Below are 25,958 nucleotides of genomic sequence, written 5' to 3'. Positions count from 1 at the left end.
GTGCTCTAAAAGCGTTTGTTTATGGTGCTCATCCACCATAATGACCTCAAAGAAACCTCTTGCCACATAGTGGACTTTGCGAACAAAACAACCACCCAATGTCCGTGTTAACCAATTCCCGACATCAGCAGCAACGGGCATCTTGCCTGGAAAAAAGATAATCATAGCATGCTTCGCATATTCTCGAATGGGATCTATGATTTCATCCACATCCACTGCAAGCCCCCCCATAGGAACAGGATCTTTCCAATTCTTGCGTGTATCCTGAAATCCTTCATGCATTACCTCATAAATCAGCCCAGCCTCGGGCGTCTCATGCACAGGGTCATTCTGATCCACAGCCTGCTTTTGTTTTTTATGAGCATAATATTTTGTAGGAGAAGCCATGATGTTCTCTCTCTCTCTCTCTCTCACACACACACTCACACACACACACACACAGACTGAGAAGGTGATGTACAGAGAGGAGAAACAAAAGGCAGAAATCGACTGGTTACAATAAGCAGACGCAAAGCACAGGAAGCTAAGAAACGGGTCGCAAGGAAGAAGATGGAAGATGCAGAGAGCAGGTCGCAAGTCGTAGATGAAGAGGCAATCAGGTCGCACGTTGAAATCAGGACACACACACGGGAAGCTTACGCAGGCAAACTGTACGCAGGTGAGAAGCTAGCAGGTCGCAGGTCGCAAGCCAGAAGCGAGCAGGTCGCAGGCCGCAAGCCAGAAGCGAGAAGGTCGCAGGCCAGAAGCGATAAGGTCGCAGGCAAACTGTTCGCAGGCGAGAAGCGAGAAGCGAGCAGGTCGCAGGCCTCACACACCTACACACGCACACACCCACCACACACACCATACATATCACACACACACACACACACACACACCATACAAGCATGCATCCATAAAAAACAGCACACACACACACACACACACACACACACACACAAGTCTGGAGACAGAAGCAAAGAAGAAGATAGGAACCGAAATCGAGAAGGAAAAAAGACACGACTATAGCTCACAGGCAACGGACTAAGATCAGATGAAAAAAAGCAGTGCGCACAGGCGGACCACAAGAAGATAAGCGTGCTTCGAATCCTTCTACCCAACAGAATGAGAAGGATGTTACAAAGCTTTCTAAAATATCAGACGAGTCACGATACATTTTTTGAAACATGAGGAGTAAACCTACCCATTATTAGCAGATTTTCAATGGGAAATCATTAGCAGCTTGACAGCATGCCATGTCTCCAGGGCCTCAGGTGCATATACCTGCCCAGCTAAGGCAGTGAATGTCCTCCAGTCATACCACCCAGCCACCAGCAACCATCACAAGGCCTCTTGCAAGGTCACGGGAACAGGGCCAGGGTTCTGTACTTGCAGTACCAAATACTATTGTGGCTCTCCCACCCCCTACTGCCTTGTCCTTCTACACATAAATATTCTTTTAACAATAAGAGAATAACCCCTTATGCAGGCAAGTTGCTTGATACAGACAACAACGAACAGACTATCGAGAATGGCTAAGACTAGCGACCAAGTACGAAGAGCAAACCCGCACATATGTAGAAACCGGTAAATTCCCAGTGTGAAGACAAGACAACACTGCAGATCATCAATCTACAAAACAAGAACCAGTAGGTGCCGATTTGCAGATTCCCAAGAGCACAATGCCCATCTACAGGAGGAGAAGGAGAATCAGCAGATACCCAGGCAAATGATCATGTTGCCTATGTCCAAACAGCACAACGCACATCTGTAGAAACCGGTACATGCCCAGTGTGAAGACAACATAGCAGAGCATCGATCTACAAAACAAGAACCAGTAGGTGCCGATTTGCAGATTCCCAAGAGCACAATGCCCATCTACAGGAGGAGGAGCAAAATGATCATGTTGCCATGCCCAAACAGCACAACGCCCATCCGCAGGCGGCAGAAAGAGAACCAGCAAACACCCAGCAGCAAGAATATGTGACAGATGCCCAACAGCACATCATCCATAAGAACTTACCAGTACATCGCAGCAATCATAGGCCAAAACCATATATCGAATACAAACACGGCAATGCCCACCACCTACAAGATCATGTTGCAAATGCTCAGCAGTACAATGCCCATAAGCACTTGCCAATGAATCGCTGAAATCGCAAGCCTGAGCCATATTTCCAACAGAAACCCAGCAATGCCCACTGCAGAGCTATAGTTGGCAGATGACGAGCAACAGCAGGTAGCTCAAAGCAGGCTATACACAGTAATAGTGAGCGGTGGCTCAAATTAATCAATCATTGCAGAAGCAGCAAGGAAGCCTCCAAGCAAAAGCCCAAAGTTATGGATCCCATCTCCCCCTCCTATGTAAAACACTGCATGACGCTTTTAGCCTTTCCTGCATTCCCCTTATGATCAAATTTGGCAGTGCCCTTATGAACTCTCCCCTCCTCCCCCTTGGGCCCTCTTCCAATAGTGCCGTTCTAAGCAGGAAAAAATTGGCTATACATAACCAACATTTTAAAAGGAGTTTGCATTTGCGAGTAGACAAAAACTTGATCTGCATACCTTCTCTGATATGGTTTCATCATTGTCCGGAAACGGTGTAATACTTGAGACTTCTGCTTTGTACTGAAGACTCAAGGAAGCAATAGCTTTTTCACAAAATGCCCCAATAAGCATATTATTATAAGCCTGCCATTTAAAAAAAAACAATTGTTTAAGAGCTTACATCTGAAAAATACTTTTGTAAGTCACTATAGTACTGAAGCAACAAGTGTGTGGATCAAAAGGAACCTGAATTTCAGCATAGCGTTGCTTTAGCCATTGCAAACACTGAAAGTGATGAAAATCATACAGATCATTGCCACGTCCCATCCATGGGAGTGCATCCTTCACCCCTTTCTCATATGCTACCCCAGCCACTTTGACACTCAAGGCGTAGACTTCTTCCAGTTTCTTCTGGGGCAAGGGCTTTCCATTCATGTCTTTCAAACTTTCTTCCACACTGGATGGGAAATTGTTATCATTTTGCCCATCAGATGCATGAATTCGTGCTATGAAGGCATGCTCAAATTCATTGCGAAATAAGGATTTTGCAGCAGTAAAGATTGAAGAAATTTTTTCCCCATTGATGCGTGCAACCTTTTCACACTTGCCCTGAATCTCTTCTTGCATTTGAGCACATGCCTCACGGTACAAGTGGCTTCCTTTGTGTGGACCGACAAGGGCTTCATATCTGTGGAACTCACATTGGCAAAGGAAAAAAATCAGCATATGCTATACTGGAGTTGAAATTACATTAGACATAATTCAGTTCATAGACGCAAATTAAACCCTCCCTCCCTCCGACTTCGGATTGAGATCGGGAGAGTAGAGGGTATAACGCGGGAGGAGCGCGTATGCACACTCTGTACACCAGGGGAGATAGAGATAGAGGAGCACTACCTGTTCAAATGCCCATCATATTATTAGATAGGGGAAGAGATTCCACTACCACTTGAGAGAAGGCTTCCGCCCTTTGTCGCAAGTGATCGCATACCAAAGATGCCTAGGTCTTTTCCTGCTAGAGATGTGCCACCATCAGCAAACTCAGATAAGGCTACAGGCCAGGACGCAGCCACTACATAACACCATCCAGACCACTATCATTGATTTCTTTAGTCTGCACCTGATGATAGCTAGCATTCCGAGGAGGCAGCCAGCTCTTGGGAGATCTGCATTGTCCACCTGCAGTGCATGGTGTCATGAGAGAGAGAGAGAGAGAGAGAGAGAGAGAGAGAGAACACAGACCCGCGAGAGAGCTAGATGCCCACGCCATAGTTACCATAAACGAGAAACGGGAACGGAAACGTTCAAGGAATGGAAACGGGGAAACGAGTTTTTAGGGGGTGGAAACGGCCATTTCTTGTGACAATATCACTTGGGAAACGAGAAATGGCCATGGAAATGGATGGGGTCCTGAAACGGAGAAACGCGTTTCTAGGACCGAAACATGGCCGTTACTTGTGACTATGGCCCACGCCCCCTCGCACACAAGAAGTCACCAAAGAAAGGGTGCAGTCCCTCCAGAGAGCTAGAAACTCCACCTTCCCCCTCCCCCTTGCATCCTAAGATATTCAAACTCTCAAACCACCTACTCCAGAGATAGGGGAGATATTCCACTACCACTTGAGAGAAAGCTTCGGCCCTTTGTCGTGACAAAAGTGATGCATTACACAGACAAGAGATGCCTAGGTCTTTTCCTGCTAGAGATGTGCCACAATCGACAAACTTAGATGAGGCTACAGACACACAGTAACTACATGACACCACCCAGACCACTATTGTTCATTTCGTATGCCCGCACCTAATGACAGCTAGCATTCCAAGGAGGCAGCCAGCTCTTGGGAGCCCCCAAACTAGACATGTACTGCCCACCTGCAGTGTGTGGTGTCATGAGAGAGGGCATAGATCCTTGAGAGCTAGATGCCCACGGCCCCACACGCATGGAGTCATCAAAGAGAGATTACAGTCCCTCTAGAGAACTAGACCCTCCCATCCTCAAAGATTCAAACCCTCCCGCCGCCAGCTCTAGATACAAGACATACTTCAGCGCCATAGAAGGTGGACATTGATGCTTTGTAATCCATTCATGAGGAAAGTGACACAGGATGAGTTCTGCCCATTTCTTTGTATATAGGGCCCGTGTAGCACACAGCTCTTATTTCCTTTGGCAAGACCTTTTTTTTCCCATTTTCGTGTTTTTTTGACATCCAGTTACTCATGGATCACATGTATCACTATTTGGTCTCATAAATCCTTTGGGTCTTTCCCTAATCTCTTTTTCTTTCTTTTTTCTTTTTTCTTTTTTCTTTTTTCTTCCTTTTTTTTGGGAGGGTGTGTGTGTGTGTGTGTGTGTGTGTGTGGGGGGGGGGGGGGGGGGGGGGGATTGTTTTGCCTCTTACAGCACTATAGAATAAGCAAACTCAAAAGTTTGTTCAGCAGATCGGCCCATAGCCTGCATGCTGCTGCTGAGTCACCACTGGTGGCTGCTGTCCAATACAAGTTCTGAACCTCTACAGCAGTGAAATCCGACACTACAATGGGCAGTGGCATATCCACAATTCAGTGGCAGCAGCGCCATTCAAACATCTCCCCGTCAGTCACACCGAGCAGGAGGAGGACCCTAACTCATCCAACTGAGTGGCAACCACTTCCACATGTTGGAAATCGGGTCTTCTCTTGGCTTGAACCACTTGTCAGGCCCTCATTCCACTGTGATCTTCAATTTTAGGACCTCTATCACCATTTGGCCACCCAATTGGTCAACCTATGTTTTCTCATTATGTATGTACATTGGACTGACGTCCATAGCAGTTGCATATGCCGGGGATTGATGCCACTCATGTTATACTGGAGACTTGGCTTTACGTTGGGACTTGTGCCTATGTGTACATGCCCGTAAATGCCTGGAGGATTGGTGTTACATTGGGTCTGTTACCTCGTGTACTTGCCTAGAGCACGTCTATTTTAGTATAGTTTCATGAACCGGGATTGTCCATACCAATGCTGCATTGCATAGCATCTTTATGTACTTGCTTGCAATTGAAATTGCATGCTGTTTTCATGCTTGCCTGACCAATGTATAGTTCCGGGTAAGGGGACGCCCGCCCCCCGTGAACCGTACAAGTAAATGTCTATTGACATGGTTATGTGGCATGTGACAACAGGTGGTAAGTATTGGTCATAAACCTAGCTTTAGGAATTAGCACTAATTTATAAGTGAGTGTGTACACACTTCATTAAGTTTTGGGCAGCCAAAACTCACTTATAAGTTATGACCAACCCTGTGTTTGCACACATTGATGTCCCGAGGTGGTCAAAACCCAATGCCCACTGCCCAGACCTTATCCCCTTTGTACAAAGGGAGCAACCAGCCATGTGTTCGCTCTAGCTTGCACCACAACCCACTTGTCCTCTCTACCCGACACCTAGAGTGGACAACTCACTCTCTCTTTTCCCTCTCTCTAGAAGTAGGCGCCAGGCACCCCCTTCATGAGGCCTCTTTGGTGGTATTTTATGCACTTTCTCCTTCCCAACTCCATATCCAAGCTTGCTAGTGTGTTTTCCAAGCTTCCAAGAGTGTTTCCAAGTGGTGTACACTCTTCCACACACTCCCAATGACTGAAATTCAGCAAAACAACTCTTATTTTGCTGTAATTTCTTGTTTTTTATGCTGAAAACCCTAATTTCAGCCCTCCTTTCTCCAGTTGAACCAAAGGAGAAGCTTTCCCAAGGTTCCCTTCATCCTTTTGAAGACTTTTGTCTCGCGAAGGATCGCGACAAATCGAAGATTTCAACACACCAAATGCTTCCATCGCAAAGACTTCCGTTGTCACCAACTCTACTTGTAATTTGGTAAGCTTTGATGCTTAAATATGGAAACAAGTAGCAGGAGGGAGGAACCGGACTCCATGTTCACATACCCTATGTAAGTATTCTCTTGTCCTACGTGCTCTTGCAGATTGTTGCTACCATGTGTTGGTGGAACAATAGAGCGCAGATGGTAGGGAACACGGGCACTTGAGAGAGTAGTGTGAGTTGCAAGTCTACACCAACAACTACATTGTTTGCAATATTGTTTTCCTATGCATTGGTATGGAAATCTGATCAAAAATGCCCATGACACTATGTACTTGATTCTCCCAAGATCAATATACTTTATTTGAGGGAGGGGCCAGCCGTTCCGGCTCATTGTGCGTCTCTTGTCAATTCAGCAAATTACTTCTTGTATTGAGCATGTTGTCTACTAAATCTTGGTGTATTTAAGTGTATTGATTAGCATTGTGTTCAACCAAGTCACAGCCTCCCTCTATTGTCCTGAAGTTCAGCAAGGCCACGACTCTCGCCTTTGTGAGAAGCTCGATTAATCTCTTTCATCACTTGCAGTTCCACCATTATTGAGCAATTTTGAAGCTTGCTAAGCATTTCCTTAAGCTCGTGATTTTTTGCTGCAGTTTGACCACTGCTAGCTTGAGATAAAAGCTTGCTCATTTTGCCTTGTGGATCGAGGTTTCTTTGGCAAGGAGAAGGACGTCTCCACTTAGGAAGCCACACCTGCTACCCCTACGAGGATGTCATCAGTACCATTGGACCTGCAAGTGCCATACACAGTTACACAAGAGCGCAAATAACTCTGCAATTCTTAAACAATCAAAATATCCAAACGGAACCGGTACTTGGATATCAAAGGAGCTCACACCGACACAAAGGTAGCAGAACTGAAAGAAGGTGAGACCAAGCGGAAGGCAGAAGCTTCATGCTTTTATGTTCAGCCACTTATCAAGCAACAATGTAGCAAGGTTGGTTGCCCGGCACACTAAGTGGTAGCTCTTCACTGGACAGTATTTCCGGAGTCCTCAATGCTCACAGTGTAGCACACAGCACACGTACCAGTAAACAGTATGGAGTGGAACACAACACAAGTGACAAGATTGCAAGAGGAACAAGTTGTTGCATGTCCTTCACTGTACTGTGCACACTCAACACAGGTCACACTGAAGAGGACAACACACAGCTCAAGTTGATCACAAGTGATTGCAACACCCAAGCAATGTAGTATGAAGGATGTAGCATGAAGGCGAAGGATGAAAAACGGAGGATGAAGGATGACGGATGTCCTTCAAGATGAGTCAAGGGACCATATAAGCTTTCCTGCAAGACGTGGTGGAGTAGGTGGCATCTCCTATCTTTGGTAGATGCCCTCGAAGTGGCAGCATTTGGTAGAATCTCCTATCTCTGGGAGATGCCCGTTGGAGTGTCAGTGTGGTGCCTTCAATGCCGGTGTGTGCACCTCTCTTGTATCCATTGCTGGTGCACCTCTGCTTCTCGATGGTCCAACGAATGCTCCAAGATGGTAGCTCTACCACTATGGCAGTGTGATGGTGTGACGGTGTAACGTCCAATGTGGGCATCCTTGGTGGCTACAAGTCGCCCACCACAAGAGTGCTCACCGTCCTCAATGAGGAAGATAGGAGAAATGTTGTAATGGAAGATTATGACATATAGGGAGATACATGAAAAGATGTGTTATGCATTGTTTACATTATGAAAGATGCATTATGCGCTGTTTACATTATGAAAGATGGTGCAAAATTAAAGTATTGACATCATAAAAAGATGGTTTATACAATGAGAGCATAAAACTAAAAATGTTCCTCATGAGAGTGGAAGGTTCTAAGTGTTGCCCGATGTAGTACTAGGTGCTCCAGTTGATGAAGAAGTCGCGGGATCAAAGAGAAGTGACTGTAGAGGGCGGCCTCCAGAGGGCATCCAGGTCGGCGGTTGCTTGGGCACATAAAGAGACAAGCTCCCGATTCTGCTGCTCCACTAGGTCACGTAACTCCACCACCTACTCAGTGCTATGGGAAGATGAGGAACGGAGGTGGGTGAGCTCTGACTCTGTGTCTTGTAGACGCTGCTCCAATGTCGACACCTGAGTCTGAAGACCTTGGATGGTGTCCTCAACCACGCGAGTGCGATCCCTCTGGCAACGGTGATCAATAGAGAGCTCAAAGATGTAGTCGATGAGGTAGGTGGAGTAGATGCGGAGATCAGCCGAGAGGTTGTCCAGACCCCAAACTATGCAGCGAGCTTGACGGGAATGAGTCAAAGATATCTGCTCTGGAGGGTCAAGAAACTGTAGGCAAGAAAGATCACCCACCAAGATGTCTAGAGCATTGTAAGAAAATGGGGAGTCTGGAAGCTCGATGCGCTCGGTGTCCTCCTCCCGATCAACACAGAAGGTCACCTCGTGTGAAGAACCCAGAGTAGGTGCAAGCAAGGATGGCCCTCCAGAGGCGATGGTAGGAATGACTGTAGGGATGGCGGTGGTCACCATGGTGGGAGGAGTGTTGGATGAAGATAGTGAGGATGTCCCACGAGCTACCGATGGAATCGGAGAACTGGAGAGGTTGCTATGGATGGTTGGTGAGGTGAAAGGGGAAATACCACCGCTATCGAGGAAGGTGGCGAGGTGGAGAGAGAAAATGATGCTAATGTCGAGAAAGATGGTGAGGTGGAGAGGGGAGATACTGCTGATGTCGAGTATGGGGTGCAGCGGGATGACACGGCGCCGTTGATAGTGGGGGCATGTGGGATGGTTGAGGAAACGGGGAAGCAATGCATCAACGTGAGGAGGCAAAAGATCCCGTTGCACCCAAGGTCCAATGCAGGATGCCGATGGAGTGGATTGGCGAGGTTGGCAAGGTGGTGGAGAGGTAACTGGGATACGAGGCTGCTATAGAAGATAGGTGAGGAAGTGTACACAGGGCCGCGATTTCAAGCGGTCTGAAATCGATGGCAATGGAGGCGGAGCGATTCATATAGAAGATGATGAAAGGGAAATGGATGGCATGTGCACAAACAGTGGAATGCGTCGATGAAATTAATGGTGAAGAAAGTCTAACGGGAGGTGGAGGCAAGCAAATGAAAATGATGGATTGAAACAAAGGAAGAAGATGGAGTGCGGATGAAATGGTGGCGAAGGGGTAGCGAGGAGGTGGGACGGGATTGGGAGTGACAGCTTCATTCTCAGATGAAACATATTGAGGATCGCTGTCAAAAGATGATGTGGAACAGGAGGAATATGAAGAATCTAAAGAAGCGGATGGAAGGGTTACCTGTGGAGCCATAGTTGTTGGAGCGGCCGAGGCAGGAGGTGATGGTGGTGCAATAGAACCAGCAACTGACGATGGAGCTATCACAGGTACATTGGAAGGAGAAGGCTCTTGAGAGGGTGTCGCCACCTGTGAAGAGGAAGAGCACCCCACCGGTAAAGTGCTTGTACGGCACAAGAGTGGTAGATAACCCATCCCCCATGAAGGAATGACGCGAGGAAGTGAGCAGTGAGGTAGAAAAATTAAAAGAGAGAGCCAAAATATGAAGGTACGGAGATAATTCTTCTTCTTACTCCTTTCGTTTTTTTTTCTTTCTCTCCTTTCTTTTTTTTGGGCTGGGTGCGGTCATTAGGCGGCAAGCTGGGGGGGGGGGGGGGGGGAGGGGGAGTCGGCAGGGGGGAGGCGAGCCGTTAAAGGGGGACTGGGTTGAGTCACTAAGAGAGGGGGTGAGGTGGGTCGAGTCATACGAGAGGGGGTGAGCAAGTCAATTAGAGAGGGGGTGGGCAAGTCGCTGAGATAGGGGGTGAGATAGGGGGTGGGGGGCGGGTGAGTCGTGAGAGGGAGGTGGAGGCAACCGAGTCAATGAGAGGGGGCGATGGGCGAGATGGTGAGATAAGGGGTGGGGGGCAAGTGAGTTCCGATAGAGAGGGGGTGGACAAGTCGGTGAGAGAGGGAAGAGCGGGGCGGCCGAGTCACGAGAGTGGGGCAGCCGAGTCAATGAAAGAGGGGTTGGGCGAGTCAATGAGAGGGGGTGGAGGCGGGCGAGTCGATGAAAAAGGGTTGGGCGAATCAATGAGAGGAAGTGGGCGGGTCAGTGAGATAGGGGGTGGGGGCAGACGAGTCGATTAAAGAGGGGGCCGGCCGAGTCATTGAGAGAGGGAGAGAGGGGGACGAGTCGTCAAAAAGGGGTAATCTGTGGCAACAAGAATGTATAAGCACCGGCTCACGTGTCCCACCGGCTCGATGGGGGTGGACCAAGCGAGGGAGATCTGGAGAGGCCAGTGAGATTGACGGGTGGGTTTGGGCCCGCACTGTTGGCAAGTATCAAAAGATTTGGCAAACTGAATGGAATCTTTGAACATTGTTGGGCACCATAGCCTGTGCTGGAACAAGAGGGCACCCAAGATATGGCCCGGATAGTGACCACCACTAGGGCTGCAGTGGGCATCTTCGACCAAGTGAGGCACTTCATGAGGGCTGACGCACCTTCGTAAAACACCATCATGACCAGCTTTGTAGAGTTGGCCAGCCATGATTTGGAAGGGTCGGCTCATCATCGAAAGCCGGTGCTTTGTCCTTGGGGCTAGCCCCAACTGGAAATTGTCCTGTGGAAAGCAAGGCAAGAACATCCCCATACCAGTCCGGGGTGGCATCAACTTTAAAAAGAACACTATCAAGGTGGTCATCCTCAATACCTGTTGCAGGCTCCCAAGTGTCCGACACAATGTGATGTTTGCCCGGTCGAAGGAGGATCTCGAAATCGAATTCTTGGAAGTGCAGCAACCACCGCCAGACACGACCTGCCACATGGGGCTCGTTGAGAAGATATTTGAGAGCATGGTGGTCCGAGATTACCATGAAGTGGGGGCCCAAGAGATAGTGTCGGAACTTTTCGCAAGCATAGACTATGGCCAGGCCTTCCCGCTCAGTGGTGTTGTAGTTTTGTTCAGCCGGTGTGAAAGGCGGCTGGCATAGTAGATTGGTCTGTCCATCTTGTATTCTGCACTCGGTTGAGTGAGGACTGCACTCATAGCAGTGAGGCTTGCATCTGTATAGACATGGAAGATGATCATCCAATCGGGTGGGATGAGAATAGGAGCTTCAATGAGGCACTTCTTAAGGTAAAAGAAGGCGGTAGAGGCTGGGTCAAACCACTGGAAGATTGTGGATGGCTTGACTAGGTGAGTTAGTAGAAGGCCACATCGGCATACATATTGATGAAACGACGATGATAGCCAATGTGTCCAACAAAGACTTGGATTCCTTTAGGGCTGAAGGGAGCACGAAGGACAAGGATGGCAACGATTTTATGAAGGTCGGGAGCCAAACTTCAAAAGAGATATGTGACCTAGGAGTGTGCCCTGGATCAGCAAGAAATGACACTTAAATGATTGAGGCGTAGCCGGGAGGAGTGACACTTACAAAAAAGAGTGCTAACTAAGAAAGATGTTCTAAGCAGGCCTCTATCCCTAGGAAACAAGCTGAGTGCCTCTAAAGTTAGAAAAATCATCGATGAAAGTACAGAGAAAGCTGAGGAGGTACTTCTTGAAGATATTGGTGATGATCCGTTGGAAGGTGGCCAGAGCATTGCACAACCCAAAGGGCATCTTGTTGTAGGTGTAAGCATTGGGTGATGAAAGCTGTCTTGGGGCAATCATCCAGGTGGATGGCGACCTGATTGTACCCACTAAACCCGTCCATGAAGCTGTAGAGGGCATGCCCAGCAACATCCTCTAAAACCCGATCCATGAATGGGAGTGGAAAACCATCCTTGATGGTTGCTTTGTTGAGGGACCGGAAGTCCACACAGACACCAATCTTGTTGGTCTTCTTCTTGGGAGAGATGACCATGGGGGAAAGCCATTAGTAAATGCCCACATAAGATGAAGAGTTGACTGGGTACAAGATTTATTGGTAAAAAACTATGAATATTACTAAAAAATGAGATATTTTGGGTATAATGATACATTTTTGACACCTTGGTAAGGAGAAGGGGGCTCTTCAAGGAGGAACCTATTTCACCAATGTTGGCTGGAACTCCTTCCAAGTCTTTGTATGTCCAGGTGAAGACATTCTTATAAGATTGGAAGGCGGCGGCGGCTTGCTCAAGTAGGGTGGGGTGATCCCACAGCCAAGAGGCTAACAAGATGGACGAGGCTCCTATGTAGTGCCGACATTGAATTCCTGGATGGGGTCTTGGCAAGAGGGAAGGGTAAGGGCTTCCCCTGTCTCACCTTTTTGGAGAGGATGGTGGGATTGTGACCCAACTGGGGGTAAATTGGGAAGATGCCGTAGTGGTCTTCTGTGCAAGACTGAGGACACTCCCCCACAGAAAAAGTTGGTGCTTCCACAGACACCTGTGGTGGTTCTCTGTGCTGGGGCAATGGGAAAGTGGTCGAGTTTGTGGGTGGGTGCTTGTCGGCCTTGTGTGAGAGGGATTTGACCATCTTGTGTCCTCTATGGCAACCCGTGACGGATTCTCCGAGCCCTACAGCCTCATAGTGCTTGGAGGAAGGGTTGGTGGAGTCGTTTGGTACCTCCGTGATGTCCACCATGTAGGATGTCAAATCAAGTACTTCATCACCATGGGGAACAAGGCCTTCTTCCTAAATAGGCCAAGAGGTGGTCTTCTGAGAGTTGGAAGACGGAGTGGGAGCTACTCTGGCACCATGGATCCCTTGGTCCAGACCTTCCTCCAATTTTAGCTCTCGTGGACCATGCTCTTGAGGAATCTGCAATCAGTCAGAACCCCAGTCGTGTAGGACACCTATACTTCTAAGCCATGGTCGACCAATGAGTAATGAGTAGGCCCCTCTGACTTCAGGAAGCCCGACCACCACAAAGCCCAATAGGAATGGGATCCCCTGTATAGTGACACCTTCTACCAGGCCGATGGGGGTCACCTCCCATTGGTCGGCCATCCAAACAAGAAGTTGGCTGGTCATGTTACCTTGAGACCTACTCCATGGAGTGTGAATCTTGGCATGAGGTTTACCCTAGAGCCACCGTCGACAATTGCCCCGGAAAGTGGGGTACCATGAATCTCCACAGAGAGGCCAGGGCTCCAGTAGTCAGTAAGGGAGGGACTCGTACAGCTGATAGCCATGCAACCGGCAATGCCTGACTCTGTAGGGAGTTGAAACCCACCATACGGCCCACCATACTGCCCACCACTAGGGTTGGATGGCGTACCATTGAGTTGCTCCAGTAGTGCACCGAGACATTGTCGAATACTGGGGCTAATCTGGAGAAGAGTATAGAGGTTCATCTTGAGTAGATCCTCCACAGAGAAAGGTGTAAGTTGTGGTTTGGAATGTGGGAGGGAGGGGTAGGTGGTTTGTCCGACACAGAGGGGTGGTTGTGAAGGCTTGCAAGGATTGGTCTATGATTGTGTGGGGACGTGGGGGAGTGGTATCATTGGGCTCATCTCCCCTTCGCTCTTTAGGCATGACCTTCCTTTGTTTGGGTGACCACTATGGCTGATGGTGGATCCTCATGAATGGTAGTCCATTATGCTACAGCTGCCCTTGCCGCTCCACCAACTTTCCACACCTACACCTCCCCTTTGCCAACCTACTCCTCAGGTGACCTACCTTCCACCACTCATTCCTAATCCCCCTGCATCTGCCACTATGGCAACAGCCCCATGAACCGTCCTACTCGCCCTCCCCAACCTCTCAATCACCCTATCCTCTGCTACAGATGTGGGGAATACGGTCATTACCAAAGCCGATACTCCCTTCATGAAGGTGCTCCGCCCTACAACAAGCATTCCAAGGATGAATTGTCCCAAGCAAAGGGCATCCACTTCATCTGACTTCACATTCCCACTAGCCCCAACCACCCACTTAGTCTCACATCCACAATCCACTTGCTCCCCTTCCTCTCCCACCCTTGGTGTGTCCGTCACACCCACACCAGGGTGAGGGGCTTGTTACTGATGAAGTTAACGGAACCCCACCCCTTCAAATAGTAGCAGTCTTTGTCTTCATGTCCTTTTTCACAAAGGAGCAGTACCTCCTCTGTGAGCATTCTTGGACGGTGTGTCCAAGTGACTGGCATATAGCACACCACAGCCCTTTCTTGGCTTCTTGTTGTGTCTTCAATTCCTCGATTTCCCTTTTGCATTGGAGCAAGGTACTTTCCTCATTGGGAGATTTCTAGCTCACTTTGAGTGCCTCCAGCTCCCGCTTCAACTGAGCCATCAGGTCATCAAGTGGTGTCACCGTTGGCTACACAGAGACCACATCACGCTCATAGTAGTTAGGGGGTTGTTTGAAACGGGTTTCCTAAAAGTTTCAAATGCGTTTCAAACAGGCTTCCTAAAATCAGCCCAAAGTTTCCTACAAGTTTCCTACCTATAGATTTTTGCATGTACAAAATTTCAAATATATACTATATAAAATATGTAAAAATAACACTAAATGCATAGAATACATGGAAACATCAATTTGAAGCCTACAGTCTTTGAATCACAAATAACAAAAACCATATAATTATCCATCATCAATGTCAAATGATCATGATTCATAGACCATGGTCCACTGTCCATGATCCAATCATCCATCATTCCATGCCACAAAAAAAAACAAAAAAACCATACATGACACTACATAAAAAACTTTATCAAAAGAGTCGCACAAATTTTGACGTTAGGTTTGGGTCAAAAAAAATGTCAAAATATTTGCTTGAAAAAAACGTGTTTCCTACAAGGAAACGTTTCCAAGTTTCCTTCCCTATAGGAAACGTGTTTCCTAACTACACTCACACATGAGTCATGCATTTTCAAGCTCTTGGAATTCCAACAATGTAGTTGGTGGGGACCGACTCTCCCGAATCTTCTGTTGGGTGGACTTGGGCAAGGCCTGTGTCACCTACTGACGCACCATGAAGTTGCCAGGTAAGTCGGTAAGCGGGCCACCAGCACTATGGCCCGTGTCATAAGTTTTGACACCCTCTCCCCTGGTAGCAGTTGTAGCCTCCCTAGCTCCTAGAGAATGCGGTCCTCATAGTTACCAAGACGGAAGGTGCGGAGGAAGGTGTTCTTTAGGGTGATCCAGTCTGCAAAGTGGTCGGTTGGAAATTGACTGAACCACTTATTTTGCAGAGCATTGGAGAGTGGACAGAAAGAGTACCAAGAAGGCATCCTCCCACACAAGGCCCCGGCTCTTGCATATGGAGATCAACCGCCAGATGTGGTCATCCACATCTTCAGTGGAAGAACCTTTTAAGGTTAGAAGCTTGACATTGACTCGGCCCAGCACCGAGGAAAGGGGTTCCATGCCAGGAAGATTGGTTGGACCAGGAGGGTTGGCTTGGCCTCCAGCATTGTTACCGAGAGTGGGATTACCAAGGTTTGCTGCCATGGGGAAAGGTGGAGGGGAATCCCTAGGTAGTACGTAATTGAACCTCTTCCGACGGTAGCACCGTAATGAGAGGGCACTTTTGGATGGGCTGAACAGACTACCACGGGAACGTGTACTAGGCATACAAAGAGGACGCAGAGTAAGGTTGAGCTCGCAGGACTCCAAGTTCGAGAGTCCCACCGGGCATGCCAAATTTTAGTGTACCTATAGCAAGGTTGGTTACCCAGCACATTAAGTGGTGGCTCTTCTCTGGACAGTATGTCCGGAGTCCTCAATGCTCACAACGCAGCACACAGCACACGCACCAATAGACAGTACATGTCCTTCACTGTACCGTGCACACTCAACAGAGGTCACAATGAATGGGACGACACACAGCTCAAGTTGATGACAAGTGACTACAGCACCCAAGCTGAGGCTACAATGTAGTATGAAGGATGTAGCATGAAGGCAAAGGATGAAGAACAAAGAACGAAGGATGAAGGATGTCCTTCAAGATGAGTCAAGGGACCATATAAGCATTCCTGCAAGACGTGAAGTAGGTGGCATCTCCTATCTTTGGTAGATGCCCTCGAAGTGGCAGCCTTTGATAGAATCTCCTATCTATGAGAGATGCCCGTTGGAGTGTCAGTGCGGTGCCATAAATGCCGGTGCGTGCACCTCTCTTGTATCCAGCACCTCTCTTGTATATTTGTGGTGCGCCTCCGCTTCTGGATGGTCCACGGATGGTCTACCGAATGCCCTGATGGTACCTCTACCACTGTGGAGGTGTGACGGTGTGACGCTGTTATGGTGGTCCGTCCAGTGTGGGCACCCTTGGTGGCTACAAGCAAGATGCAAGCATTCATGGCACAGTATCAGTAGTATTGTTTTCTTCACATCAGCAACCAAGCCTCCTGTCTCTCTCACACAACAGTACCTGGCTTTGAAGCTCAGCAGCTACGTCTCAACTCATCTAGGTGAGACTACCATCTTGTCTTCACAAGCAGGTCAGCTCTTTGGGTGAATCATTCAAGTTGCACTACATTCTTTTGCCACCAGCAAGCATTCAAGGTAATGGAAGCTTTGAATTCCATGCTTAAGATTGAAAATTCAAGAAAGGAGGATGGGAGACAGACAGACAGACATAATGGGTGTTTGCTTTTGTATGCACAAAGGCCGTGCCTGTTGAAGCATATTTGATAACAGAATGGAAGTTTCATGATCTGCTATTTGAAGATGTACCCATGAAGTGCATCGTGAATAACTTTGCTGCACATCTGTTGCAGATCAGTATCAGCCATTGGCAACTTCAAATCCAGAACCTTCTTTCCAGCAGTGGCATAAAGCCCTTCTCCCAAGCGAACAAGAACCTCTTTCACTTTGCGCTCATTCTCTTCCCTGCCCAAGAAAAAAAAAGAACACTGCTCGCTCAGAGAGAAAAGCACGGAGCAAAGAGAAATGGCAACCCTTGACATTTAGAAACTTTCCCCTTAAATAATCAAGTTGTTGATTTACCTGAAAGAAGGCTTCATATTGTTGATTTTTACACCAAGCTGTGCATCGCAACTCATGGCCACCAAGTGTTGTGGCACACCTACACAACGCTGTTTGCAATATGTAATCGCTCGAAGCTCTGTGGAAAAGTATGTGAAGTTCAATGAATAAATACAATCATGTACAATCGAAGAATAGAGGCAAACAAAAACAATGGTTGAACCATTTTCTCTGCATTTTTGTACTGTATCTTGTTGCTGAATTTGGACCAAATCCAAAAGAATCTTAGTGCCAGTGACATCCTTTGTAAACAAAGGCCACAATGCAATTATTGAGATGTCTAACCCCTTTTGATACCAGAAGTGCTTCAAAATGTAGCATGTCAACTATCAATTTCTATAAAAAGCATGTTTTCCAGATCTCACATACACACGCACACACATACATGCATGCACGTACATGTTTACACACACAAACATGTGCATGCATACTTTATATATACACAAGAAACACGCGCACACATGAATATAATATCAAATATGCTATAATTGGTAGAGCTTCATGCATATAATAACATCTAATAACCGTATATAATTATCAACTTGTTTCCTAAGATGTCTGTGAAATTCTTGTTGTCGTTGTTGTTGTTTGCTGGGAGGGGCGCGGGGGGGAGGGAGAGGGAGAGGGAGAGGGAGAGGGGGGGTGGGGGGGGGGGGGGTAACTCTTACCAGCAGAATTCATCACTGCCTCAAGCTCTTCAGCAGTTAATGCTGAAGTCGCAAGAGCAGACATGAAGTCATTTGTATCCAGCACTGGCCTTTTGCCTCTCCATGAGGAAACCACTCCATCAATCAGAGACACATCATGCATACACTTTTGGAAGTACTCTACACCCCCTGCAAATGCACCATCCACAATGATGTCCACTAGAACATCTCTCAGCTTCCTCTCAGCATGAAGCGGGAAATCCTCATTCACATAATGAACCAGAAGGGGCAATAAGGCAGCAATGGCTCTGCCAGTGAGTTTTCCCTTCGATGTAAGATTTCCAAAAACACCATCTTGGAGCTTATCAAGGTCTGATACGTATCCGGGATGTAATCTTGTGTATAGTTCTTCATCAGCAGCAAGTATCTTACTGCCATACTGCTCACGCAATAGGTTTAGATCTGTGGGGGTGCGAAGAGCATAGCAAGAAATGCCCCTTGTAAAGAGAGTATCAAGAGTTCGATCTCCTGTGTGAGCAAAAGCAGACAAATATCTCTGGAGATAGTCCATAGGGGTGTGAGAAAACTGCAAGTCAATATCAAAACCCTGGACCACCCAGGTGAGTGGAGGGAAATCAAGTGTTTTCAAAAGCAGCGACGGGTCCACACTTGCTGATAAGAAGGGCTGATCTGTATCAAAAAAGCACACTTGTTAATGCCCCCAATTCAGGCAGATAATATATGCTCCAGTGATTTGCATTTGACTCCAACAAATTTCCAAAAACAAAGCCCAAGGGTTTAACAATGACAAGCGTAAGTGGTTAGACAAGCTAAAGAGATGCTGCATGCCTAACCCAAGTCCCTTGGCTACCTAGTTACACCATAACCTCTTTGTGTCAGTGTCTACAAGCTACATTATTAGGTCTGTTTTTGTGCATGCATGTGACTTTTGCAGATGAAAAGTTTCAGGATGCTAGCACGATAAGCCAAGGCACCATGTAAGCTATTGCTTGTATAATCATTCAATTTTTCAAAACTAGGTCTCCTCATCATCAACACGTGGCAAACACAATTCAGAAAACTAAACTAATATTTACACAGTATATCACAACAGTACAAACTCACCTAATGCCATGTCACCCGAATGAAGCCAATTTTGCAAGTTAAACACCTGCGCTTGTTTGGCGAGGTCTGCAAGAGCACTTACAGATTGTGTGTCCCCTACAGATGCATAGGCAACCAGGATTACACACTGTTCACAATGCTAGGATGTGAAAACTGAAGGGCCAATTTAAAGTAACAGAAATAATAGACAGAGATGGATATGTTACCAAGAGTCCGTAGTGTATTATATACAAGATGAGAGCTTAAGAGAGTAGCAATTGCAAAGACTCGTGCGTCATATAACCGTGTAGCCCGTTCTCCATAGAATCCCTCTGTATCAAGGAGAATCACCTGTGATCCATCTACCCCCCTAAGCCTCTGCTTGGAAACAATCCGAATCCAAATCCCCCTTGTTTCTGGCTCAGGCTTAACCCCTACAGGAAAGCCGTGGGTTGAATTAAGAAACACATTGAGTAGGAATGATTTTCCACTGCACCAGGAAAAAAGTGTTCTCAGTAAATAAAAGAGAGCCCAGATTAGTTTACCTTAACTAATTCTATCTCAAACACGTCCTCAAAGAAAACAGCTTTAAAGCGGAAAAAAATGAAGGCAAAATAAATAGCTAGCATCAAAAGATCCTAGCTGTGAAGCCCAACAACAATAACTAAGATGCACAATATTGAAAACAGCAAACCATTTTCCTAAGGGCATAAGGAAAAAAAAAAAGTTATCTTACCCATGATAAGGGCCTACAATTCCCACAATAGAAACAGGCTCTTCCAAAGCGGCCAGCTTTTCTAGCACAGTCTCACTTAATTCTAAACGGTCATGCCCTTTCCCAGGCCGCAAGAGTTGCATAGGCTCTTCGTTTAAAGGTTCTGTTACCAAGACCAACGGTTCAGAAGGCACTTTTAAACCGTTCCTTTCTTCAAGATTAAGTGCCTTGTATCCTTGTCCATCCATTGAAGTCAGTAACACAGGCTCATTTGCAACAGCTGTAAAGAACAATGTTGCCACAGCACCAGCAACAAAAAAAATCATGAGCCTCTCACCAGGACAAGCTGTTGTGGTCACCATGTGTACCTGTAAATCAAATGTATGAGAATAATCATACGGATTGAAACCTTGACTTCTGTGAATCAATCATTTTTGTTTGCTCAAGCATGCACACATGCACATACATTTTGTATAACACTTGTGCCTATGTGCTAGGGTTTTCAGAGATAGAAATAAGAGCAACGAAATCAAACACATACAGCACACACAACAGTCCTAAACTACTGATCTGTATTATGTACAAGAAGAAAGTGTTACAACTGAATCCCCCGATACAAAAGGTGACTGACAAATGAAGACATCAAATCACAGCCGAAGCACTACTGAAGATCTCTTGGCCGGAAGCTTTCTTTTCATAAAACCGCACCTTTGGATATAAATACAAGCCTATCGTGCTGAAAGACCTGTGTCTCTTGAAGACGACGTTATGAAATAATAGACGATCTTTTTTCATTTTACATCATGGCACCCTGGGACATACACTCTCAGTGCTAATGCTGCATAAGATAACCCTGTCGTGCCAATGCCTCACAGCTTATGATGGGCGTATGTTTTTAAGGGTAGAAGGCTCTCTCAGACTTTAGAGCTTTCTTCTAGCATGTGCAGAAACATTATGTTTTACTGTGAGGGCCCTTTTGTTGTAGCATTATGATAAAGAATGATCAGAAAAACACACACGCGCGCACACACACACACACGTATGTATGTATATGCAGTTATGCAATCAATCATATCAAACCCTGACTATAACCACTTCCTTAATCTTTTCCTCTTTTTCCTTAAAGCTTCTTAGGCAGATAATTCGATCAGATATGCAACTGACAGACGGAAAAAAGATTCATAGTTCAGAATTTGCAAGACAAGACGGGCTACCTTGATGATGGTGCTGTTTTGACGTTTGATTGGCCACAGGTGTGGCAGCTTGTAGCTTGCTAAGGAAACATTCCCTATGTTTATATGCCTTCGCGCCAGTTTTAAACCGACCCTTAAATTGGCGTGTGCCCCGAACTTGTGTCCATTTCACATCGGTGATTTTTGGCCGCCCAATCAATGTGAACTCACACATGGCCACAAGAGGGATTGTCTCATGCTCACAAAGGTTTCACACTTCGAACACTTTGTAGTCCTTGTTGTGATGTCCACTACATCCATCTACCACCACTGTCCACTGGGATGCCTCTAACTAACTAAAACAACGTGAATCACATTATTCTACGTAATATGCTCTTTGTTCCATTGGGATGCCTCTAACTAACTAAAACAAGGTGAATTGTTAATAACCCTTGAGCTCCCTAACTCGCCGCCACCGACAGGTTCTATACCTTCTTAAAAAATGTCGAGTAATAAATGTTTAATTATAAGCATGGCTTCACTTTGATCGTTTTATATAATCCACATGATGTTATCAGCATGCCTTTGACAAGGAAGGCTTTAGGCTAACAAACCCCAAGAATTCCACTAAAAATATACAAGTACCCTCCCCTCTCTCTCTCTCTCTCTCTCTCTCTCTCTCTCTCTCACAAGTTTCCTTAGTTTTGATATAACAATGTGTTTTTAACACAATACCTAAATTGAGGTATTCATCCTCATGCATGCCCATGGTCCCTACATAAGTGTCGTAAAATACCTCAATCAAGGTATTCAACCACATGCATGCCCATGGTCCCTGCATAAGCGGCATAAAACACCTCGATCAAGATATTCGGAATGCACATGTATTCATCCACATGCATGCCCATGGTCCCTACATAGGGGCGCAAAATACATGGACCACATTCATGCCCATGGCCCTTGCATAAGTGGTGTAAAAATACCTCAATTAAGGTATTCAACATGCATAGGTGGCTCCACCTCAAGCATGCATGGTGTTATGCATAATACCTCAATTGAGGTATTTAGGACCACACATGTAGCAATCTTGCTGGTAATAGAGATATCGGTGTACACGTGAACACACACATTAAACCCCTAAACCCATACATGGCAGTATCTACTAATACCTCGATCCATTGTTGGAATACCTCAATCAAGGTATTTGAAGCATTACTGGAATACCTCCATTAAGGTATTCTAATGTACTTGAAGATGGATTGTAATGATTTTCTAAGGTTTCATAAATAGCTATAGTTTGGACTTTATTGCATATGGTTGGATAAGAAATTACTTTCAGTATAATTTATTATGTGCAGGATTGTCTAACAATACGATTGGCAGTTTCATTATTCTATTTGAATGGTTTTGACTAGAACGAGTCTGTATTGAGTTTTACCTTACTTGATGGTTGAGAACTTGGTTGTTAATAGGCAGGTTTGAGTCGTATACTCATACGGTACTAAACTAAACTTCTATGTCATGGTGTAAATCATATCTTGTACAAACATTGTATTGCACGCGTGCGCGCACACACACACATAGAGTTGTCATGGCTTCTAAAACCTTGATCAAGGTATTTGAGCCTATGTGCCATGGCTTTAAATACCTTGATTGTTAAGACCTTTAAGACACTAATTCTAATTTTTAAGCACATAAATTAGAGCATAATATAAACTTTCACAAAATAAAAGCATAAACCTTAATAAACAAAATTTAAATAAATAAGAGAGCTTAGAGAATAAGAAAGACATCATCGTCGTCGTCGTGACACAAGAGCCTTACAAAAATACTAATGCCAAAATATGAAACCATAATAGGTGTTCACTTGTCTTCCAAAAGATCTCATAGTGGTCCAACACACGTTCAACCCACGATTACACATAATCTGCCACTCAATCATCGCTTATATCCAAAATAATATTAGTCAATGCACACAACTAATTAAACACATTAATTCTGACTATATCATACCAACGCACACAACTGATAAAACACATTAATCTTGGAAAATGATATAAATAAAAGGTGTATTCAAAATAAAATGTCCCCAAAATACTATCGATAAAATAATGGGCATCCCCATAGAGGTTATGACTAACATTCCCTCTTGCTCAGGGACTGCAACAATTGACCTCAATTGCATGGATGGTATGAGTGGATGAGATTTTGGTAAGAACGAAAAAAACTTTTATGGCATCCATTTGGCATCTTCAATAGAATGATTCTTGAAAGTCACAAGATATTTAACATAAGTGTTGCATGTGCATATAGTGATGGTCTCATGGTCTCTACTGAGTTAAGTCTCCTTTCTTAATATGAAAATTTCCGAAAGGTGAAAACCATTAATGAGGAATTGCCTTTGAAGCCCATGATAAAATCTCTAAAAAGCAAGCCTTAATAAATCTTTTGAAATTCTCCTTTTGCTTGTAAGCCTTGAGAAGTCCATTGATAGATCCTTCTTTGGTACGTGAGCCTTTGAAAATTTTCAGCTCATGGCTTTGGTTTTTTTTTAAGTCTCAAAAGATTCATGTGCCATGCTTTTTAAGCTTTTGCAGCTTGTTAAAGTATAAAACTTTTAAGCTTGTAAAGTTTTATAACTTTTAGCTTTTAGAAGCCCTCTAAGCTTTAAGTATAGAATACTTTAGAGCTTGCCAAGCATGTAGGAATATAAAGCTTTTGAATTTTTAAGCTCTATAGCTTTTGAAGCTTGTAAAATTTTAAAGCTTTGAAGTTTTAATTTTTAGCTTTAGATAATAAATCTAGAAAGCGTGGAAAATTAAGCTTGAGAAAGCGTAAAGATTTTATAGCTTTAATTAGGAAAACTTAGAAAATATTTTAAGCTTATAAGGTATTAAACTTTCAAAGCCGTTTTAAGATTTTAAGTAGTAAAGGTTTTTTTATATAAATAAACTTTAGCTAACAAAGCTTATATAATAGCTAAGCTATGTTGTAAGTTTAGCTAGGTAAAACAACATGGCCCAGGGGGGGCAGCAGAGCACAAGCAACAAAGAGAAAAAGGAAACTTTTAAATATCAAAGCTTTTTAAAGCTTATGATATAAAAGCTCTAAGCTTTTTAAGCCTAGCAATGGAAAACTATGGGCGACACGCACACAGCAAAGAGAGAGAAGAAAGGAGAAGTCATTAGTGAAAATCACGAAGAGAGAGGAAACAAAAAAAAAAGTAGTTGGCCGGTGATGGCGCAAAAAACAAAAGGAGAGAGAGAGAGAAAAAAAAAAGAAGGCACCATCATCACAGCATGCAGAGGGAGAAGAAAGTGTAGCCATATTTAGGAGTGAACATACTAGGACTGGGGCACTTTTTCCCTCTTTAGGAGGTTTTTTCCCCTGTGCTAGTATACACCCATCTTGGGGTATACTTATCTTCTTTGTACAGCACACATTCATTATTAATCTATCATCTCATTGTGTTCTCCCTTGAGCTTCTCCACTGTGTGTGTGTGTGCGCACGCGCGCGCGCACGCGTGCATTCCTATAACCCTATTTCCAACATTTGGTATTAGAACATACGCTCCTCGCCCCTATGTTGCTACCTACCCTTCACCCCGAGTCGCCTATCGACTTAAGAAGCCCTTTGGAAGAAAACTTCATTAGCACATTCAACAAACCAATTTGCAGTTTTGATCCTAACCAGCAAACCAACTAGCAAAACTGAATCTTTGATGTATATATCTAAGCACCATCACAATTAAGACTGGCTACAAGGCCCCTTTAAGCCTACCGAACCAAAGAGTACCCATACTGGCTACATGGCCCCTTTAAGCCTACCAAAGAGTGACCATACTAGCCACATGGCCCCTTTAAGCCTACCAAACCAAAGAGTACCCATACTAGCCACATGGCCCCTTTAAGCCTACCAACCACAAGCTAGATCTGCATGAAGTCATCAGAATGAGAACTTTGAACAAATCACTCAATAGACAAATCTTTCATCATAGGATTTATCCAGATGCTTATCCTCCAATTAAGCAAACAACACAAGTTCTGGCCATCTAGCCTCATTAAAACCATATATTTAGTAAGCTAGTTTTCTGAATAGCTAATAACTATTAGTAAGATCGTTAATAACCATCCACACCAGGTTATCTACTAGAGTGTACCACACTTAATTAAAGTCATTGTAGCCTTGAGCTACCCTCATTCCATAAACCTGGTCTCATAATGGGTATCTAGTTAGCACCAAATTCTCGATACAAGCAGACACCTACTCTGGAAGCTAAAACCCCATAGACCATCCAGAGAGTCTCATGCGGAACTAAGTCAAAGCAGTGATCATTTTGTCAAAGTTGGAACAACCAAATCCCCCTTTCACTAGAGCCTTTGTTTATGTATGGCATAGGTTTCTAGCTTTATATAGCATATAGTAGTAGCAAACAATATAAATTCATAGGAGCCAAGACGTTAAAAAAAATAACATATACTCCCTAGTGAGCTTAATTATGAGCCATGTCTCAAGAATTAACCAGTTTAGGGTTAGAAAATTTTATCTTTATGGAACTTGCATGTGATTACTTGAGTTGAAGGTCCTCTAGTTGTGGCCAAAGCAAGAGACATTCTGTGCAAGACTAGTGAAGGAATAGTGGTGCAAGCAAAAAGCATACACGCTAAGTGAGTTTATCTCACCTTCTTTATAGTCTCCCCAAAGCATCTCTGCATTCCACCATGATGGTCTTCTTGCAAGTTCCACAACAGCGCAGGTCGCCACTCCTTCCTCGCAGGTCAGTTACAAAAATCGGGTATGGCTATGTAATGATGCAATAGATATTCCAAGCCTAGGGTCTGAGCCCGATTATATGGTTTCTACCAGATAGCCCTTATGCCCTAGTATTACTCATGGTAATGTAAAGTAAGAGTCGTGAAATGTGTGTGTGTGTGAAGAATGAGGTTAAATATAGTCCAAGCCACACCATTCCATCTTAAATCTAGTAAAAAGAACCAACTATTCCCTATGACACAAGCCATACCCAAGGTTCAGTACGTTAACCCTGCTTTTAAAGGGTCAG

General features: G+C 45.1%; 1 protein-coding gene across 1 annotated transcript in view; it reads right to left on the bottom strand.

The window, feature by feature from the left end:
* LOC147627646 (uncharacterized) overlaps positions 1-20,781 on the bottom strand; it is a 78,249-nt gene extending 57,468 nt beyond the window's left edge. The window contains exons 1-9 of the mRNA XM_086814566.1: positions 20,432-20,781; positions 19,745-20,091; positions 19,236-19,498; positions 19,030-19,125; positions 17,926-18,594; positions 17,219-17,336; positions 16,946-17,101; positions 2,773-3,214; positions 2,545-2,670 (exon numbers count right to left, since the gene is read on the bottom strand). Coding sequence (XP_086670692.1) covers positions 2,545-2,670; positions 2,773-3,214; positions 16,946-17,101; positions 17,219-17,336; positions 17,926-18,594; positions 19,030-19,125; positions 19,236-19,498; positions 19,745-20,091; positions 20,432-20,518 — 2,304 coding nt within the window. The 5' untranslated portion in view covers positions 20,519-20,781. The remainder of the gene's footprint in view (positions 1-2,544; positions 2,671-2,772; positions 3,215-16,945; positions 17,102-17,218; positions 17,337-17,925; positions 18,595-19,029; positions 19,126-19,235; positions 19,499-19,744; positions 20,092-20,431) is intronic.
* Positions 20,782-25,958: the final 5,177 nt, after the last annotated feature.

The sequence above is a fragment of the Cibotium barometz genome, chromosome 20 (assembly GCF_041138505.1).
Source record: "Cibotium barometz isolate CiBa-2024 chromosome 20, ASM4113850v1, whole genome shotgun sequence".
In the NCBI taxonomy this organism is placed as follows: domain Eukaryota; kingdom Viridiplantae; phylum Streptophyta; class Polypodiopsida; order Cyatheales; family Cibotiaceae; genus Cibotium; species Cibotium barometz.
The sequence above is the reverse complement of the archived record's forward strand: the minus strand, read 5'-3'. Positions and strand labels throughout refer to the sequence as shown.